Genomic DNA, 22,399 nt, shown 5'->3' on the forward strand with positions numbered 1-22,399 from the left:
CGTAACATTGTGTTATGTTTACAATAAACCCGTAACAGCATAAAAAAAACACTAAACTATTGCTCTATTTCATTAGGCATGCTTGCGCGAGGCAATATTAATTAATCCACCGGGTGGAAAGTAGCGCTGGTGGTTAGGGTGCTGATTACACTTGCGAAGGAACAGGAATTTCATTGCAAATCAAAGGAGGCAAATTCAAAGAGCTTTAGGACACTAAAGGTACTGAGGGGAGACCAATTTACAATATTGTGGCGCAAAACTTCTTTCGGCGAGAGTTCATATTGTGTATAATTTCTTCCTATACGGTTCATTACACAACAATGACACTGCAGTTTTAGTTATACAGTATTGCTTCAGTAAGAATTTTATGAAAATTAAGAGATGGTTTGATGAAAAAATACAGTATGTGTCTTATATAATGGCTTTTATTGTTCAACTACACGGAAAGAATTGCTTGTTCAAAATCGTTTCATAGTGGTACAGTTATGAGATTGTATGAATTAAAAGGAATGTGTGACATCTTTGATAAATGGGTAGAAAGAAATTTTTCACACGTATTTCACTTTTAGTTAGCTGTCAAAATGCAAAATGTACGGTAATTGGCATATCATCAGGGATTTATTTGTAGCCAGGGAAGCCTGGGAATTTTCCCCCTTCTAAGTTTTGGTTTCCCAGTCTCTAAGTTTAATTTAGTCTTCCCAGCCTGGGAAGATATTTTCCACCTTTCTTAGGCTATACAATCTTTTTTAAAGTACAATGATACAACTTCATGTTTTAGTAATTTTTTTTTTTACTTTTTAAGTATGTTTTGTCGCAAACTATGCTGGTCTTGTTTATAGAATTGTTTCTAGAAGGAAAATCTTCCAGCTGATACCACTGCTTATCATTCTACATATGAGTAGCACAGTAATAATAATAATAATAATAACAATAAACATTTTCAGTTATCAGTGAGCAGTCACTGCAGTTGTGAATAGGTAGTTCCTTCGTTGACAAGCACGTTATAAGGAAATGGATATTAGACAATACTTTAACAAAAGAAAAGCTTCTGAGGATGAAAAGGCAAGTAATTCCGGTACACAAAGTAACGGGTTTCGTCTGAAGGTAGTGCGACGTCGGAAACCGCATTATAGACCGCATTAAAAAAGTGAAAAAAATGCGAACTTGGAGGTCGCCTATGAAACTAGTACCATAATTTCAAAGTAGGTAGGTTTAAAAATAACGCTGTCCCAACCCCACTTTAAAGTTGTTCTGCTATACGGAACACAATCTTGCATAAATATTCCCCCCTTCTACAAAATCCACAAATAAATCACTGCATATCATGGTCCTTCACTCAGACCAAGTGCAAGGAAATATGGTAGCTTTGAAAGGAATTTGTTTGTTTAGAATCAAAACTTGAAATTTATGCCTATCTAGCTACGATTTTAACATTTGATGCTGTAGCTGTAGCCATATTGTAATAAATAATCTAGGTATTCATTATTGTATGCTAAAGTCTAAAATTTTAATCCACATGCCATTAAAGTTTCTAATTTATGTGCAAATAGCTGCATTACCAATAGTCTAATTATCACAATTAAGCTACATAAACCATGTAATATTTTAAGCACAAATGTCTTTATAGCATTATTAAAAAAATATTTGGTTGCTTTTCCTATACTATTTTAAATTCCATTGCAAACTCAGAGGACATAAATACGTTTGGTATTTGTGTAACGTTTTCATATTCCATTTATAAAAATCACTAATTCCTATATTTATCAAGTAAATTATTATAAGATCAGCTTACAAAAATATTCACCTCAAAAATATTTAAAATATGCCTTTTAAAATTTTATTACATCACTTTGGTAATGTCGTTGTTCCTACTACGAGGAACAGCCACGCTAAGCACACAAGTGTACAAATGAAGTGTACATCCTTTCACTCTACACAATATGCACCTGCAGACATGTGAATTTAAGCCTTTTGATGAACACTACGTGACGTCAGTTCCGGAAATAAGCGTACTTCGAATTCGCACTTGTATCTTTTGGACACGGCTAAAATAAATAGATGCGGGAAATTTTTTAATAAAATTTCATCGCCAACACATTTTATTTCACCCACAACGCTTATCGTCGAATATAGAAGGTTAAAGAAGCACTCTGATCAGCCAAGTTAAAAAGACTCAGCGATTTATCCCTCTACATGCGAAGTTTCTTCCATCGCCTCAGTTGTGAAGTCGAAAAAACACGCGGCTAATAATCATAAAATTAGTGTTTCGCGCCTACACTCGGATACTTTTTCAGTGTTTTTAGGCTCACTTAAACGTAAAAAATTCACGCATATGGACCATTTAACATATTTTGCGAGAGTAATTTTCTGGTTCATTGGTGTTTTGTCGCGTCTCTGCCGCTCGTGGAACACTGGCCGTATAATTTTCAAAACGGAAGTGGGGTCACACGAGATCGTCGCTGCAGGGTATCCAATTTTTGGCGAAAGGTCACTAGTTGACCATCGTTGGTTCACCGACGCTTTCGGCATGGAGTAGTTTGAGTTTCTGTTTACATATGTGTTTTATTTTTCTACATCTCATAAAAACGAAATTTCCATTAAAAAATAACGTAATAATAGAGAATATGTATAAAAGTACGTTTGAGTGCGCGGCTCACACATCACGTCTTCTAGAGCCAACGGTTAGAGATTTTGATTTCACCAATATCAAGTAGACTGGATAAAATGTTGAACTCCACAATCTGCAATGCATATCAGATTCGTAAAAGAATATAATTATAAAGGAATACCCAAAAAGATATATTTAAACTATAGTTTCATATAACATTTAGCCTCGTTGCTCAAGCAGGGCGTTAAACATCCCCATATCTAAATGCTTCAACAACATCCACTAATACTACTTCTATCATTCATTTTCAACAATTTATTTTGACAATTTAGGTTTGAGTTTTCTTGACTATTGTTTCTACATAACACTTTCTATTATGACGGAAACGAGTTTTATAATATTAGAATCGTAAAAGTGTGCAATTTGGTGAAGACACTTCACACCAAGTTTTTCCGTCCTTAATTAGCAGTGATGTCTTAGAGCAGTGGGATAAGCGTTCGTTTTACAGCCCGGTGGTTCTGAGTTCGATTCCCGTTGAGTAATTAAAGGAAATTTTTATCATTTGTAATATTGATACTTCCAATGTAAGATAACAGAAGAACATCCAATTTCTCCCGATCTTAGTGTTGAGACGACTTTCTTCAATGGACTCGCAGTAGAAAAGTAAACACAACTACAACATGACGTCAACCATATTAATCTTGATTCGTACTGTCTGTGAACGTAAGGTGTTTAGCGAACAATTGATGAATACATAAGGCATATCGTTAGTATGGGTCAAACATACGACTGATCAAACACAAATGTTATTGTTTCCCAGCAATTGCTTATCAGTATCTGCTACTACTACTGCCAGAAATATTAATGTTTACAGCAATTTGCAGTTTCAGATACGTTCCATATCAACAAAAGAGTTGAAATTCAATCAAAAACTTCATAAAATATAAAATATATAGCCAAGTCTCGACTTTCAGAAAATAATAATAATAACAACAATTCAATTTAATTTAATAACATGTTTAAAGTACTAATAATACTCCAAGTATAGCACTTTACAATGCAATTGAATGTTTGTGCGAAATAAAATTTAAAGACTTAAAATTCAAAGTTATACCCTATAAGAGTACAATTGTTATTTCGTAGTTTAAAACTGAGTCAAAACAGTAAAATATAACAAAGTAAAACCACCAAAATAGCCCTAATCTTAATAATTAGATTGTCTTGTCTGAATTGTTATAACAGGATAATTCCGTGATTTTTAGTGCATCTCTCTGAGTTTTGGTGTTGTGAATCTCGTGTGTATCAACTGTGTTTAAGTTACCTTGTGCCAACTTCCTGTGCTTTTGATAGTGATCTGAATTATTTTCTGTGTTACTAGTGTGCTTTCTAGTGTGATTTTTATTTACTACTGCATATATTGGGAATGATACATAGTTCTCTATGTTATTAATATCGTCATATACCTTATTTTTATTTTCTACATTTCCTTTCTGTTCTTTCTTCCTACTAAATTTACGTAATTTAATAACTACATATACTATAACTATAAACGTCGCTAGTACTAATACTGTTAATGTTGTTAATGCAATAGTAAGTACCATGAATTTCTTCTCCATATTGCCTGTAAATATAAATAACTAGTTGTGAAATCCCGTTTTTATTTATCTTAAAAACTAATATTGCTAAATCTCGGTCTATGATTCTCTTCTGTAAAATATTACGTACATTTACCATAAGCCTAGTTTCAATGTTCAAAATTTGCTCATTATTCTCTATAAAATGCATAATCGATGCATATTCTAAATAATGACTAGTGTTCTAATCGTTATGTAACCTATTTAGATACTAAAATGCTATCCTCGTTACATTTTGATTCGTTTGACGTCGTATTTCTCATTTTTTTTCAAGTCGTAAAGTCCTACATTTTTATGCATATTTCTGTACTTAAATATACTTTACTGCTAGTTTTACTGTTATATGTAGGTACTACTATCTTTATTGATGTTTCTTCCATCATTCTTTAACATTAGAACGTTCTATGTACTTAGAAATCATTCATAATGCATCAAAAATCTTCGTAAATACGAGCAACTCTTCCTGAGTAGGAGTGGCTTGTTGCTAAGTAGCGGCCATCTTGCTTAGAAGCCCCGCCCCCTAACAACGGGTTCCTCTCGCACGCGAGAGAAGCGAACGCATCCAGCGCAAGTAGTATCTTTCAGCGAACTGAAATGCTACAAGCTGTTGCTTTTATCCACTTGAATATTGAATTAACTAATGAACTGAATACTTTAACTTATTATTATAATAATAATCAATATGCCAATTGATCATTCTATAATAATAATGAATCAATAATTTTACTCTTATTTTAAAAAAACTTGAATTTAGAAAATGAATTTTGACTAAAAATAACGTGTTTACACACACTTAATGATAATTATAGACATGATGCATTATGACTGTATTCTGTTCTGACTATTCTCGTCTATTATCTATTATTTTTCTTACTTTTCTATTCAATCTAGTTACTTGTTTTAACGACTTTTTCATACTTTTTACGACTTCTCTTCTTGATTCGTAAGCTTACTGAACTAGTTTATATCACTAGCATCTACAATATCTATTATTTATCTATTTGTCTAGCTTTACTAATAGACAATTCTTTCTACTTTTTTCTCTTTCTGCTTTTCTTTTCCATAGCTTTGAGCTACTGATTTCACTAATATTATGCTGTTATATAACCTAGCTATTATCTATTTACATGCTCTTATCTATTTTTATCTATTATGATCTATTTACTATGCTTATTATCTATTGCTTTCTTTTTCTACCAAAACAAAGAGTTTTGCCGTATTAGTACTGCGTAACCATTTTTATTCAACAACTTATACGTTTCACCAAATTAAATAGACCAATCCTAGTTTTGTCTAGGATGACATAACCCAGGCTTTTCAACTCGCAACTACCTCATGCTGTAGGTAAGTATTACCAATTGTTTTCATGTGCTAATCAAATATTCCTTTTCAGGTTTTTATTGCAACTTAGATTTTTTTAAAAAAATTCCGTTCTTCTTCATATTCAAAAATATAAAAACTTTTATTCATAACCCAAGGCACATACAATATTGATTTACATACTATGCTTACTTCATTAATACTTATTGATTATTATTATTATTATTATTATTATTATTATTATTATTATTATTATTCTTGATTTTGAACTTTATACTGCCGAATTGATCTATAAAGCTTACAATACAATACTAATAACAATAATGTCGTCGAAATTAATGCTATTATTCCAAATATTACATATATGATATAATCTGTTTTTAGATGTAGTTCTGGGATTGATGTATCGACTTTTAATTTTAACAATTTTTCGGTTAAATTATTTAACTCCTGCGTATGCAATGTGAAATTTACATGCCTCACATCCAATTTCCGATCAATTTAATATGTTTATTTTGAACCTGAATTATCCTCTTGGTTGGAATGACCAGCTCTCCTATTATTATGTTGTCAAATTTATCATACTTTATGAAATTTGATTTAGATTTAGTTTGATCAAGTTTTGTTGAAGTAACTTCTTGATGTACACCCACTTTTGTCATGTACGCTTCCTTTTCAACAGAAGAATACATCACACCTGCGTGTGTATATCTGAATATCACATTCCCCAAAAATTTCTCAGAATTCTGCTGGCATCCTTCTAAAGAATTATTTAAAATCATATGATTTAGACACTTTGCGTCATTATCCATAGTTATGCTTTCACAAAAATACAGAAAACATTTAAATTCGCATTTACTTTTATCTAATGAATGATATTTACCTTCCGCCAAATAAACTGCTTCCGGTAATTCATAAAATATTCTGGTATTATTTATTAACTAGCCCATAGATACTATGTCGTACATTATTGAAATACTAGTATCATATATTATCGGAGTTTTTACTATTAAATCAATATTATTTTCTTCGTAATGATATTTTACTAAATATATGCTAGACATTTTGGTAAAACATCCCAATGTCTGACCTATAAATAGTATTTTTCAATACATCATGAAGACTAATTAACCTTTTAACATCAGCATTAGATAATATATGATATGTTAATTGATTATTTAATATGCTATTTACTATTTTATTTACTCTCTCCTGTACAAGATGAGCAAACAAATTTGCCATTATCCTGCGTTGGGATTGATGTAAATAACAGTATAGCTCTTGAATTTTATTTTTAAAATCTTGCAATACATGTTGCACTTTTACTACAATAACATGGACTACTGAAATTTCATTATTAAACGATTCTTTTAGATTTTTAATTTCACTTCTTAATAAATTTTCGTGTTTATTTAATTTATCAATAGAATGAGACAACTGTTGATTATGTATTAAGTTATATGTCGATAAACCAATAGACGATAATACCAGTAACCACGAAAATATAAATCTTTTATTTCTATGATTATTATTACACCTAGTTTTTCCATTTTCACAGACAAAATGACACGGTAGCAAATTTACTATGTTCTGTCTAAATTCTTTCTCTTTTACAGCATAGTCGTTAAGAATTTCGTATGCATCAGTACATTTATCATGTACTGGCACCGATTCTTGAAAATTCAAATGCATTTTTACTGTAGTAAACACCATAATCGTAGCATGCACAGCATATGCATTCTGCGTCATAGCTACTCCAATTTCCGTTAATGTTATTTGTTGTTGTTCCTCCTCTGCCATGCCAATACCAATCAATAGTATTTGAAAAATGAAAATCTTGAACATGATGTTAACTGCAAACAATTAAAACTTAGAATTACTACCTGAATTTAATTTATTTAATTTAATTATTTTCTACTTCTTTTATTTAGTTAATACTTATGTTTTTATTTATTTAACTTACGGTGTATGTGTACCTTGGATTATTCAACAATTTAAACAAATTTACTACATATCTCTAATTTAAAAAAATTCTCTATTTTCCTAATCACTTCTAAATTCTGTAAACAATATATCTTTACCAGTTAAGGGATTTTTCAGATGGAAATGAAAATTTAATTTGATTTCGGGACACGGACTTTTGTTGGTACACAGCGGTCCATCTCGCTGTTTCACTGGTAAAAACATTTTATCTACAGATCCCTAACAAATAAAAACAAACTTATATACTTAAATTTATTCGTGTGGTTGCAAAAAAAACTTTCTGTGATGTAGTCATTGAGTCTTAAAACCTCTAGGTTTTTACACGCGTTTTTTTTCTTTTAGACATCGCTGTCTAAATCCGAATCATCATCTTGCCTATCAGAATCTTCATCATTCGCGCTAATAAGTGGTTTTAAACGTTTTATATCAATTGTATCAATCTTCTCTTGTCCTTTCTTCGTCTCATATTTCACTTTATATGAATTGTTATTCATTTTCTGCAGTATAATTCCATGTGTGTTGAATCTTTTCCCAAAACAAGCTGGAATGCCTGCTCTTGGCATCTCACGTATCTAAACTTTTTGACCAATGTCAAAGTTAGGTTGAGAAAACTTTTTCTCGATCTGCTTCTTTTGAGACTTAAACCGTTTTTGCAAATTCTGGTACGCTACCTTCCTTGCTTCTTTTACAGTTCTTATTCGCTCCTCATTTTCTACATACTCACAAGGAATGTCCAGATCTTGTTCCAAGAACGTTCTGGGTTCACGCCCTGTAAGCAAATAATATGGCGAGTGTTTCGTTCCGTCATGAATCTGCGTATTCATGGTAATAACTATGCAAGGTAAGATTTCGTCCCAATTTGTGAATTCACGGTCGATATAGTGCTTCGTGACCTGCTGTATAGATCCTATGGCTCTTTCAGATGTTCCGATATTATAGTGGGCATCCGTGTTAGCAAAGTTTAACCTCATACCAAAACGCTCTGCCATCTCTTCCATTACTCGGCTTCGATGTGTACTATGCCGGTCCATGGATAGAATCTCTGGAATACCATGCTTTGTAATCAGTTCCTCAAAAATTACTTCTGCTATAATCTCGGAAGTTATAGCAGGAACTGCTTTTGCAATCACATAACGTGTAGCAATATCTACGAATACAATTACATACTTATTCCGATGGTTTTTAGATCTTTTAAATGGCCCAATTTCATCCATAGTCACATGCTGGAATGGCATATAACTCGGGTACGTCTGTGGATGCAATGGTGTCCTACCAGCTTTACGCTTCTGAATCTGACAACTGATACACTGGCTGACTTTCTCCTGGAAAAACTTTTTCATATTCGGGAAATAAATAGATTTTAATGCCCGATTATAGCACTTCGTATAGGAGTAGTGTCCTCCTCCATAAATCGAACAATACAAGTTTTTAAATACTTGTTCTCTTAAAGAAAAAGGAATGCATAATAGAAATTTCTTTCCATTTGCCATTTTTTGTGTTCTGAAAAGTTTTCCGTCTTTTATTTCATACCATCGTGCCTGTTTCTCAGATTTCTCGTCTGCTACTTCTGGATGTTCAATAGCATTCATAATTGGTCCGAACAAAGAATCTTTCCTCTGCAATTCAGCTACGTCTACATCTTCATCGAAAGTGATGTTGACTTCGAGATCTTCTGTCTTTACTGGTAACGCATCCAAATCAATGTCTTCATCGGTAGATTGAATATCGGTGTTTCTTGACAATACATCGCTCGGGTTCTTCTCACCTGGACAATGCACCGGCGTATACTGGTATTGTGCCATTTCTAAACTGTACCTTAACAATTTCGGTGATAATTTTGGCGTTGTTTGTAAATATTTAATACATCTACAATCAGTGTACAACTCGAACTCTTTGTTATACAAATAGTAGTTGAATGCTTTAAAGGCACTCACCACGGCCAAAATTTCTAACTCTACTATGTGTCTTCTAGCTTCATTCGGTCTTAACACCCTACTATAATATGCAATTGGGGTCCATTCTCCATTTACTTGCTTTTGCATGAGTACAGCTCCAATCGACTTCGTCGACGCATCGGTATACACTCTCGTCTCTAGATTTTCTCTGAATGGTGCTAATAAAGGTGCCTTCATCAATGCATCTTTTAATTTTTCAAAGCTAACTTGATGTTCCTCGGTCCATACGAATTTGTGTTTTTTTCTCAACAAATGTTGAAAATTAGCTGACATTTCTGCGTAGTTTTTACAAAACTTTCGTACGTAGTTCGTCAACCCAAGGAATGACTTAAGTTCTTTGGCGCTTGTGGGTGGCTTACAAGCTTTTATTGCCTGAATCACTTTTGGGCTTATTTCATATCCGGCCTCGCTCACAATGTGACCTAATGCCATCACTTTCTCTTCCATAAAGTGACCCTTTTCTACCGACAACTTTAAGCCATACTTTCTTAATCTTTGAAAAACTGAATGTAATACCGACACCATCTTTTCCTGATTGTTTACGTAAAGGAATACGTCGTCCATGTAATATGACACCGCTTCCGGATGAACGTTAGCTAATGTCATAGCCATGATTTTTGTATATATGGCGGGCGATTGAATGTAACCCATGGGGAGCTTGGAATATTGGTAAGCACCGACGCCAGGAATGTTAAACGCCGTGTACTTTCTTGATTCCTTCGAAATTGATACAGTGTAATAAGCACTTTTAATGTCAAGCACGCTAAAGAATTTGTGACCCCCCATACATGTTAGAATCTGATGTATGGGCGGCAACGCCACAGAGTGAAATTTTACGTGTTTATTCAGCAGTCTACAATCGAGACAGGCTCTTATCGATCCATTAGGCTTTTTGAGGAATAGCATGGGTGAATTGTAAGAGCTATTACTCTCCTCGATAATGTTCTGTTCGAGCAGGATGTTTATCTGTTCTTTTACCTTGTCTCTCATGGCAATTGGTATCGGATACTGTTGCCTTCTGAAAGGAACTTCCGTTTCCAATTCTATCTTATGTTCTACGCCTTTAACTTTACCTAACTCATTTTCTCTCCACGCAAAAACATCTGCATAATCATAACACAGCTTTTCCAATTTCTTTTTGATTTCTGGTTGAGTTTTCTCGCCAAATTTTAACCTTGTTTTGTCATAATTTTTCCGTGCATCTAACACCTCTTCAATTTCATCATCCGTTAATCCTTCCTGTCTCAATTCCGACTCACTAACACATTCTTCTGCATCTCCAACTTTCAAATTCCTTGTTAACATTATTGTCTTGTTCGATGGATTAATTATGTCTAGACTCCGATTTTCTTTTGACAATATCGCTCTAGGTATAAATACATTGTACTGTGTTTCTAATAACTTATCAGGCTCTAATAGGTACTCGTTATTTGCCCAAGAGTTGACTAGGTTGACTTCAACAGTCGTCCTAGTTCTTGGTAACAACTTCACCCTATGTCCTAGGACCCATTTCGGTTTCAAACTTGTCTTTATACTAATTGCGATATTATCGGACACTGTTCTTGTTTCCTGATCATTTCTATAATTTCTAGTCGGTCTCCCGAACCTTTGAACTATGATTTTACTATTTCCGTAGTCTATCTGACAATTCTGTGTTTGCAAGAAATCGTTCCCGATTAACATTTGGTATGGAAAATCTTTTATTATCCTAAACTCTTGGTGAAAAGTTTGATTCGATATTTTAAACTTAATTACTGCTAATTTATTAATTACAAGTGTATTTTGAGTAATACCCTTAATCTTTGTTTCTCGTGGAATAATTCTCGCACTTGGTGGCACTAATTTCTCATTAATTATCGAAATTTGTGACCCACTGTCAAGTAAAGCTTTTATTTGTCTATTATCGATCTCTAATGGTAAATATACCATATTGTTATCCAAATTTACTGAGGCAATTATTTCTCTTTTTCTTACGTTTCTGTTCCCTGTAAATGCGCCTCGCCCATTTACAGATGTGTTCCGTTTAAATGACTAGGACCTACGGTTTGGTAGTATGTTGTACCATTCACTTGTGCTGGTACAACTTGCACAAATCTTTGCTGATTCTGATTATCAGAATAATAGGATTGTTGACAACAAGAATTCTGACAACTGCCTTGCCAGTTTCCCTGTTGACCACGTCCTCTATTATTTCTCCAATAACCACCTCGATTACCACGTTTGTTCTGAAAACCATTATTTCCTCTATTACTGTTTTGACCTCTGTTATTGTTATTATACCAATACTTGTTTTTATTTCCGCGAAAATTATTTCGATTATTACCTCTGTATTGCCGATAATTTTTATAATTTTGATTCTTTCCTTTTCTACCGTTATTCTCGTGTTTCTCTTCTTCTTGCGTTTTCGCCGATAATGCAATTTGCAATTTGTCAATCTTTTTCTCTAGTTCCGCGATCTGCGTTAGACTTTGCGGCTCTTGTTTAATTTTATGCTCTTCCTTATTCTTCCTTACAACTACGTGATCTAACTCGGACTCACTTTCGTCATCTTCTACCTGTTCTCTAATCTTTTTGACAAGGTCTTTAATCGTGACTTTTCCTGTTTCTCTTTTCACGCGCTTCGCGATTTTGCATTTATTCTTTTCGATCTTTTGTAGATCGTCAACGAACTTATCTAAACTAGAGTAGGCTATCGTCCCTACTTTCTCCATATAGTATGGATGTAATCCTCCAACTATTATACCAATTTTCTTTATGTCCGTCATGTTCGAATCTAACCGCTCACAAAGCACGAGCATGTCATATACATAGTTTATGACAGCCTCGTCTTCATGCTGCAACCGTTCTTTAATTCTATCTTCGAAATCGAGCGTCACATTCGATTTGGTAAACTCTTCCACGATTTCTGCCTGCAAATCCTTGTATTGTATTTCCGCCGTATTTTTTCCGTTTCAGGAACAATTTTATCCATTGCCTAGCTACTCCTTTAAAAATGTTAGGCAACAATTCCTTTCTCTTGTTTTCGGCGATACCTGCCATCTGACAAGCATCGTCGAACTCAAAGAAAGAAACGATGTCATTATCGTTCTTTAAATCAAACTTTGGTAGCTTATTTATATCCGCATAAAAAGTAATATTAGAAGCCATTTTAACGTCCTTATTGTTGCTATTTATTAAATTTTGATCTAAATTTATAATAGATGGAAAATCTTCCGACACGGATTTAGTTACCGGACTACTTGGGAAATTGAACACTGGTTCCTTACTTACAATAATTTTGGGACTTGCGACTTTGTCCTGACCACTAGCAATATTTCGTCGTTCAGGTGTCCTCACACCAAATAAATTATGTACTTCAATACTAATTCCCTTATTTGCTTTCTGTGCCCTCGTCAACACAGTATTTTCATTCATTTATCACTATATACTTAATACAACTTATCTTTAATTACGAAATGTGGGAGGGTGGTGCGGGTTAACCTAACTCCTTAATTTACTAGAGTCAAAGCCTAAGTCTTTCGAGATCCGAACCAAATCTCGTATTGAATTGGTGAACGTTAACACTACAAAGTCTTATCATACTAAATTACTTAATCTATAAATATTTTAAACCGAACTTGAACCATAACAATCCATTACCATAACAATGGTAGGTTACTACTTAAACTAAAATTATTCCGTTGCGGGATTCGAACCATATCTGTCTTCACCATAACAATGATGGGAACTACACTAGTACACACACCGGGTCTCGAACTGAAAGCATCTCCACCATAACAATGGTGGGAAATATAATCTTATGACAAACTAGTTCCGCCTGGAATCGAACCCTAAGCATACTCCACCATAACAACCTCCAACCGTCGTGCCTAAATTGCATGGGGATTGAACAATGTGTGACGGTTGAAGATCGCTACTACTCACCATCTGTAATGAGTAGGTACGAAGTGGTAACAGAAGAAAACCACATTAAATTAACTTTCAATTAGATGTTTGTATTTTCATAAATATCGTGTAGTACTGTTGTTAACGTAGACTGTGTATAATACGTCAGATCACATATCTTAAGCATCTAAGAAGTTAATCACGAATAACTCGAACATAGCTGAGAGACACATACCTTCGAGTAGATGATGCCTGGACTGAAGTTGAAGTTCTGGATGACAAATATCTCGTTCTGCCAATAGTCTGTAGTTGCTGACTATTGTTTAACCATAGTCCACGTTAATGGTTATACTGTATACTAGTAGATCTCCACAATCTAATCCTCGACTGGAATCACAGCTCAATGGATACTGTGATCAAAGTACAGGTGGTTCTCTCTGATAATCAACTTATGATGATCCACTTCTGCTCTCCTTCTGATCTCAATCCTTTAGGACCATGAGCTTTTATACTCGGATTCCAGAAATCCTGGAATTCACATCGTTGACTTTTTGTATATCTCAGCTATTGGTAAAACATTGGTTTCACCCGAATTACATCGTGATCAAAATTCTCAGACCAACAAATTTCTGCAAACTTGACGATTATGCCACAGTCAAAGTGTGTCAATGTTATAGTATTACAAATTGATGACATTTCATTCTTTATCCAAAACATTACAAATTACAAACCACAACAACATACAAACTGACGACTTAGCGTCTAGCCGCAAGAAACATAACATTTAACACATATACAAATCATTGACGTAAACACAAACACGTGTTTACATTATGTGACAACATTTCAATTCTTTATTCTGATATAACATTTAATAATTAAGATGATTCCTTTCCCAAAATAATATGTTCCAAAACAATATTAATCGTATGTATCTACAATATATATATATAGTTGATAAATTATTTATATATGCTATTAGAAAAATACTATTAGGCAAATTAGTATTAGATTTTACCTTTAGACAAGTTATTCGAATGTTATACTGTTCGTGACATTATTTTCGTACTTATTAAAGACCTGCTTTCACGAAAAACAAAATTTCATTTCTACTTTTAATTCTTAGTTGATATTGATGAAAACTGCTAAAACTCGAACTGTTGGTAGGTATGTTATTCACATAAATTGTAAAATATTTGTAGCGTATCATCTCGCGTTTAATTTGTGTTGCATTTTACTGTAATTAAATCTACATAAAAATATTTTATACTTAAATAGACGTCAGATGCATTACAAATGACTATTTAAAAGAAACGAAATTTAGAAAAAAACGAGAGGCAGTTTTTTTTCTAAAAAGAACGTACATTTCTGAAAAAATACGAACGTTTTTTATGTTATTTACAACACTACTCTGGAACAACAAGAGATAGGAAGGCGAAACAAGTGACACTCTATAGCTTAAACATCAGTGCATTAATGATAAACAGTTCAAAATGTTTGGAGTATTATTGGCCAAGTAGTGAGCTAGAAGGCATTACTTTCTGAATCACCCTCGTATATACACTGTTTGTATCTATATACTGTTCCAAGATTAGGATCTTGTAATAGTTTAAAATAATTATCTAAGAATTGGCCTGCATTTGATTGGTAAAACTAATAAATAAAATAAACATCTAAATTAAAAAACAACAGCAATGAAAAAAGTACCACGAAACAGTGTCTCCATCTACATCAAAGCTTCTCTTTTTACAGACTGTCGAAGAAGGAAGGAGGACAACGTAAGGGATCTCAGCAATGAGAAAACTGAAGTAGCTGAGGAGTAGAATCACATGCTGGATACAAGTAATGTGAGTAAATAATTTCCTTGTTTGTTGAAATCAATTTAATTCAACTACTTTTTATTATTACTTTAGGCGTTGCATAGAAACGTATTCTAAGATTATTGACTGCAGTCTGGCGCTATGGATCACATCATAGAAGCAACTGAACAGCTGACGGAAACTATTAAAGATTTATTGTTGAACTCTGTACAAGAATATTTGCACTGACTAGCTGTACCACATCTTTGAAACTATTGGGCCTAAGAACTTAAACTGAACCGTTCTCCTCGAACCTTAAACTGTGATTATGGATAAGATGTCTTGCGAAATATAAGGGGATAATGGGAGAAAGGAAGGTGATTATTTAGTATTATGTTACTGTTCCCCAGATCTCCTAAACTGGTGGTCACAGAACTTTGAAGCACTGCACGCAAATGTTCTTATCAATATAGCGGTTGACAATGAGTAGTTTTAAAAACTGAGACTCCCAATTGAAGTTTTGTACCAATCTTCTCCATGAACGGCTGACTGAAGAGGAGGCCGAGTTTTACGAGATGCGACTCCAATGGAGGAAAGAGAACTTGGACCTTTTCTCGCTGTTAAGAGATTCGAAAGAGTTTCGAGTACGTGTTAAAAAAAACTGTATGTTCATGTTTGAAAATAAAATCCTGAAGCGAAAATTTGTGCCTAAGACGAACGGGAATAGTGAAAAATTTATTAGGAGGAATTGCATAATTTATAGCGATTACCTAGCATTGTTAGGTCATTATGGCGGGGTCTAACGTTTTCAGCCGAAATAGTTTCTCTCTATATAATAACATTTCTTCCCGAAATATTATGATTTTTTTTATTATATGCAGTTCAAAATTTCTGTAGATGTTAATTTACTTTGATACTTCATGTGCACTTAAAAAAAAATCGAACTAGTTTTTGTATATTATTAATATTATTAAGACAGCGCTGAAGAGCACAAAATAAATACACATATATAGGTGTTCACTAATATACGGCTTCCCCTTCTTTGATCATAGAGATGGTACAGGTACAGCCAGCGACAAAAGTTCTTTCCGTTTGGTAAAATTTATTCTGGGAATAACGGTGGTATGGTTGGAACGCTGCAGAAAATTACATTGTCTTTAATTTACTGAAAACTATACGCAAATTTTCCTTCCATTCTGAAGTAATTTACGAAACTAATTTGATCAAACAGAAAGAACTCTTGATGCTGACTGTAGAAGCTCTTTTAAGACATATCCTATTATTCTTGATTAATCCTTTGAAAGTTCGTGGGTCAGGGATCAAGTTGCGGCACAAAATGCTCTACATCTAATAAACGTATGCATTTATGCCACACCAAAAGCTATGGAAGCTGATCACCCGGATATAAAGAAAATGGAGGACAGGATTTGGATGGGGAAGGAGAGACTGCTAAAATTATTTACAAAATGATTTTATATATAAAATAAGTCTTGTAAAACGAGGTGCACTTTCAATACGTAGGTCATTTTTTTTTATCACTTCGATCCTCTTCTACTGTTTATTTAGATCTACAACAACATAGCATATTTTGTTTATCTATCTACATATACATATACGAGGATAAGTCTAAAATTATCTGTAATTTTGACGTAACTCTTCTTCCATTTGTTCAAACTGACCTCTGTCCTCGTTTATTTTATTGTTATGCTATTTTGATCATCCTAATTCCTCCATTTGTCTTCCTTTTGTTACAGATAGATCATGGCCGCTCCATTAGAAGTTTGCACCAAAGAACAACAACGAGCAGTGACTCGGTTTTTGTATCAGAAGCGACAACCCATCAAAGACTTTAGACACAATATAGGAACAGTATGTTCCCGCAACGAAGTGTCTGCGAATGGGCTGAAAAATTCAAAAATGGTGTCACAAGTGATACGTGCGTGGAAGGAGCTGGATGAGCGACTTTATTAAATCCAACTCTGTTGTGTATGATTCCGTTTGCAGAACCATGACTAATTTCTAGACGATGTGCCACTTTATCGATGGTCACTCGTCTGTCTAACAGAACCATATCATGTTCACTGGTCATTATTCCTCTTTGGTGCAAATTTGTCATGGAGTGGCCATGATCTACCTGCAACAAAAGGAAGACAAATGGAAGAATTAGGATCAAATTTTCATAGCATGACCATAAGAGCATATGAATAAAATAAACGAGGACAGAGGTTAGTATTACAATGTAAGAAAAGTTATAGCTACATTGCGGATAATTTTTTACTTACCCTCGCATATACATACATTCAGAAAATTTTGTGACACTCTTTTTCATTGTAAATTTCGTTCGCGCTTTTGCTTTTGAACAGTCAAACATCGTGTAAGTATACAAAATCTTAACAACCTATTTCAATTCCAATTTTTATTTTCTAAGTATCACATTCAATCATTCAGACAACAATAGTTTCCTGCGCTTGCGCGGGTTTGGTAGTATAAATTAAATTTCTTTCACATATCACTCTCGTGCAGGACACGTTCTTAAGTTGCAATTGGTGACCAAGTCTCCAAATGCAGCCCCTCATATACCTTGGTTTTGCCATCCCCGGACAAAATTTTCTGAATGTGTTATAGGGTGACACTACTCAGAAGTTGGTCGCCTATTATAAAGGTCCTCCATTTTGGAGTTTCTTGTAAGCACAACTCCTCCTAAAGCACTCATGTTTCCATCCTATAACCGCAACGATACCCCTCCCCCACACCTCAGCTCAGGGTTTTCAATATTCTTCTATTGAGGTACCTACTACTTCCTGAAAATTTAGTGCACACGAAGTCACAAACACAGTCGCTTCTTTTAAAAACATATGTCCCTCCTCCCCTCCCCTACATTGTGCCGTCAAAGTAAAATGATGAAAACTTCCCAGGTCCGAACCTTATCTATATTGAAAGTCGAATCCGAACCTTATCTAGTCGAAGTAAAGTCACCACCTGGAGATTATTGTGTACAATAAATCCCTTGAATAACTGCATAAAAATATTGTATAGAGATTGGAATGATTGGAGAGAAACTGTAAACAGTTAGAGGTTTTTAATTAAACATGATTTTAACCAATAGCGTACACAGAGGCGGCTCGTGAGGGAAAAATACTGTTATCGTTTGAAACTTAGAGAATAAATGTTATAAATTATTAAATACAGTAATGTGTACATTAAGAAGGTTTTCATCTTTGAGTTGAGTTGAGTTAATTTTAAGTATAACGTCCCGTCTATATGAGACGTGGACCTGCTAATTAACGTCGAATCCGAACCACATGAGCTCCCGGGTCTCCCACGTCAAAGGCCCGTACGCTAACCGCTTAGCCACGAGGGAGCTCCTTTTTCAGCTTTGAGTTTCAAGGGAAAAGGAGAAATTTCTATCCGGCTAAATTTCCTCACGAGCAACCCCTACAGTAATTCGAAGGCAACAACTATAATCTGTTTCACGTAACCTGATATAGAAAAGAAGTCCCCCCCCTTGCATGCTCAAGTACACGTGAATGTTGGTGTTCCGTCTTCCACTATCAGCCCGGTACACGGAAGTATAGAGTGTATCTAAATATGTCTAAATAACAAATTATAACTTTCATAATAACACTACGTACTTTAAAACAATAACATTTGCCTGCATTAGTAAGATAAGTAACACGTGTTATTCTAATGGAAATTTTTATTGAATAGTTAGTTGTATTGTTTATTTTTCTTCTTTTAGCACTCGGGCTTGTTACATAATGTTGGAATGGCAAGGGATGGCAGGGTTGGTAATTGAATGTGTGTTTACTTATTGATATAAGAATTTCATAATATAAAATCGAAAACCAAGTACAATATGTATGGGTAAATTATTATCAGAGCGTTAAAATGATAACAATAGAACCTGAAATGCTATTTAAAAAAAAACTCGTTTCCTCTTTTATTAACAGATCAGGAGCGTCATTTCAGATTTTGCTGGGGGGGGCAAAACCTCTTGATATAAGTGAAATTTCGCGTTTTTCGCTCATTTACTACTACTCTATTGATAAAATCTATATAAACCTCCAACTCAGGGGGGGGGCAATAGCCCCTCCCTGCCCCTCCTAAATTACGCCCCTGTAACAGATGTTCTTACATGAAAAAGAACAAGAAGATAAAGAACTACGTATATATACACACACTGATAATAGTGTTCCAATAATAATTTTGTTTACTGAGCCTCTTGCAGAAGAGGGGAAAATGATATTTTATTATCTTAAAAATATTATCCGTCTCCATTAACAGGAATAATCATTTGCAATAATTAAGTTGCAACAGAGAGACGGTTATGGCGCGCAGAATATAAAATGAAATGAAATCTTTGAGTTTTACGTCCCACGCTTATGCCGGCTAGGCTAAAGGAGACGATGATGAGAAATGAAAGAAATGGCGGAATAAAGAAAGTGAGAGGAAACGGGAAATCTCCGAGAAAACCCACGCACACGGTGTTTGTCCAGAGGTGAACGCCCTACCACTGAGACTGGGGCCACGGTGGCTCAGTGGTAGAGCTTTCACCTGTGGTGTATGGGCTCGAACCAAGTGAACTTTGTGATGGACAAACACCGTGTGCGTGGGTTTTCTCGCGGTTCTCCTGTTTTCTCCCACTTTCTTCATAAACAGGAGAACCGCGAGGAAAACCCACGCACACGGTGCTTACCTGTCCATCACACAGTTCACTTGGTTCGAGCCCTACACCAAACGTTGAAAAACTCTAACCACTGAGCCACCGTGCCCCAGGCGTGCAGGATAGTCTAATGTTGTAACAAGAGTTTGTTATTATATAAGAAAGAAAGAGTAACGATAAATACGACTTCGTTCAATTATACAAACATAACGAATTCTTTGGCTTAAAGAGCTCAAAGGCTCATCGTAGCGGAAACAAACATTTCCATTAGATTTTAACCTGCGAAAGTCAATGTACCATGTTTGTTATAAACCATCCTTCAAACATCCTGCTTTACATTGTCCGGAAGCCTTTTCTTTCGCCCAGCTAATAGTCTTCTTCTCCTAGACTTTTTGAATAGTCTATAGGGCTTGGTGACTTTTTTGTATTTCCCATACAAACAATGTGTCATGTTTACCTTATACGTATTAACTTTACTATTTTTATAATACCCAGTGGCCTGTAATTGTTGTGAAATAAAAGCTTGTATAGTGTTTTAATTCACCTAAATACATGCCTATTTTGCTCCAAATATATTTTTACCAACATTTTATTTTCGAAACCCTGCAGTTCCCAAGGCATCAACTTCCACATTCATACAAAATTGGGCAGATTAAGCCATAAGCTCTTATTGAAGTTAATGTTTTCTATATTTGTGAAGACAATAAAATGTTTTACAGTAGGGTAAACTTTAGTACATAAATAATATGCAATATTTTTCTACAAGACAAAAATTAAAAACAGTAACTCCTTGTTACTCGGGGTTGATAGCTAAAAGGAATGGCAGTGCTTTCTCAACATCAGGTGCTAGCGAATTGACTTATGAATTTATAGAGTTTACACGATTCTGTTTATTAGAAAAGCTTCCCTCGCTGTGAAGGTCAACGCCTAGCTTTCCTCTTCTGCAGTGGTAAGTGGTGGGAGGTAGGGGAGTTTCCTATCAGGTTGCTTGGAACAGACTTTAGTTTGATTACTGTTTAAATTCAGATTCGTAGGATCTAGCCTACGTTCATCCAACTCCAATAATATTATGAACGGAATGTTTCATTTTTTTTTTTTTCGTAATATTCCAGGCGAATGCTTTGCCACTTCTGCACGTCGGTAAGGTGCTGTGGCGTACTTATGCGTGAGCACTGCTTTGTTAAATCTTCTACACAGTTATTAAAATCTACGATAAAACTACATATTTACAGATGATGAGGTTCGAACAGAGAAAACAGACGGAATCATATTAAGACCCTAACCACAACTCTAAGGCATGACGACCCAAATATTTTTGGGGATAAACGTCGGTTCATCTTACATTTTTTACTGTTTATTGAAATAAATAATATTCAGAAAATGAACTGAAAGTTTCAGCTAGTCAACCTGAATTGTCCCGGTAAGGCCTGAATTATGTAAAGGATAATTTCAGTCAAATTTCATAGCACAAACGCCCCCATAATAAAGGGACATAGGTCTCATGAATTTCATGTAGATTAATATAAAATACAATTATTTTAGTATCGGAAAAATAAGGGTTTACATTTATTCTATTTGTACATGCTATATTTTTTTAAAAATACATTACATAAAGTAAATAATTTCTTCGTAACCAAAAATCACTACAGCAGGTGCTTACTACTTATAGATTTTGGGCTTGAAAATATATAAAGGTAACCAAGAAAGTTCTGTCGTTTTTTCACCCACCATCTTCAAACATTGATATGTCACCTAAGACGTAGGCCTACCTGGCACATCAAAAATAGTCCCCATCAGCATCGACGACCTTCTGCTAACGTTCTGGAAGGCCATGGATTCCATCACGGTAGAAGAAGGTTATCGAGTGCATTTTGCACCTCTACTAGATATTTGAACTGGCGTCCTCTCAGGTGATTGTCCAAGGAATGGAATAGGACGGTGCAATGTCCGGGAAGTATAGCGAATGCAATAGTGTTTCCCATCCAAGGCGTAGAATGGTGTCCCGGGTCATCCTAGCTACGTGGGGCTTAGCGTTGTCCTATAACAGAAGGATCCCTTTGCGATTCAGAAGTGCTGGCTCCAGAGTTTCGAGTTTTTCTTGAACACGGCTCAACTGCTGACAGTACATCATTGCATTGATGCTCTGACCAGCTGATAGCAGTTTCCGATGCACGATGCCGCGAGCAGTCCACCAAACACAACGGAGGATCTTCTGCTGCAGTGGTGGTTTCGGCAGTTTTGTAACCGGTTCATGAGATGCTAATCAATGATGATGGCGCCGTGGAGCTTCGTACAGGACCCACTTCTCTTCACATGTCAACGCCGTGTCCAGAAATGGCTCCTCCTCAGACGAGATAGCAAAGAAATACAGGTGTCTGCTCGCCTTGCCTTCTGGCTCGGAGTCAAATCATGTGGGACCCATCGGCCCAACTTGCAGTGCTTCCCAAGTTGATGGAGGTGCTGCCGAATGGTTTCTCCACTCACACTGGATTGTAGTCCCAGTTCCTTACATATCTGGACACTGTTCGCCTCAATTGCTGCCTGAAAGTCTT

General features: G+C 35.0%; 1 protein-coding gene across 3 annotated transcripts in view; it reads left to right on the forward strand.

The window, feature by feature from the left end:
- The window catches only part of LOC145664929 (uncharacterized), a 257,404-nt gene that overhangs the window by 233,240 nt on the left and 1,765 nt on the right, over positions 1 to 22,399 (forward strand). For all 3 annotated transcript variants that reach the window (XM_081732035.1, XM_081732037.1, XM_081732038.1), the window contains one exon: positions 15,138 to 15,232. In XM_081732035.1, coding sequence (XP_081588161.1) covers positions 15,138 to 15,183 — 46 coding nt within the window. In that variant the 3' untranslated portion in view covers positions 15,184 to 15,232. The remainder of the gene's footprint in view (positions 1 to 15,137; positions 15,233 to 22,399) is intronic.

Source organism: Thermobia domestica, chromosome 11 (assembly GCF_964235325.1).
Source record: "Thermobia domestica chromosome 11, izTheDome1.hap1.1, whole genome shotgun sequence".
NCBI lineage: Eukaryota > Metazoa > Arthropoda > Insecta > Zygentoma > Lepismatidae > Thermobia > Thermobia domestica.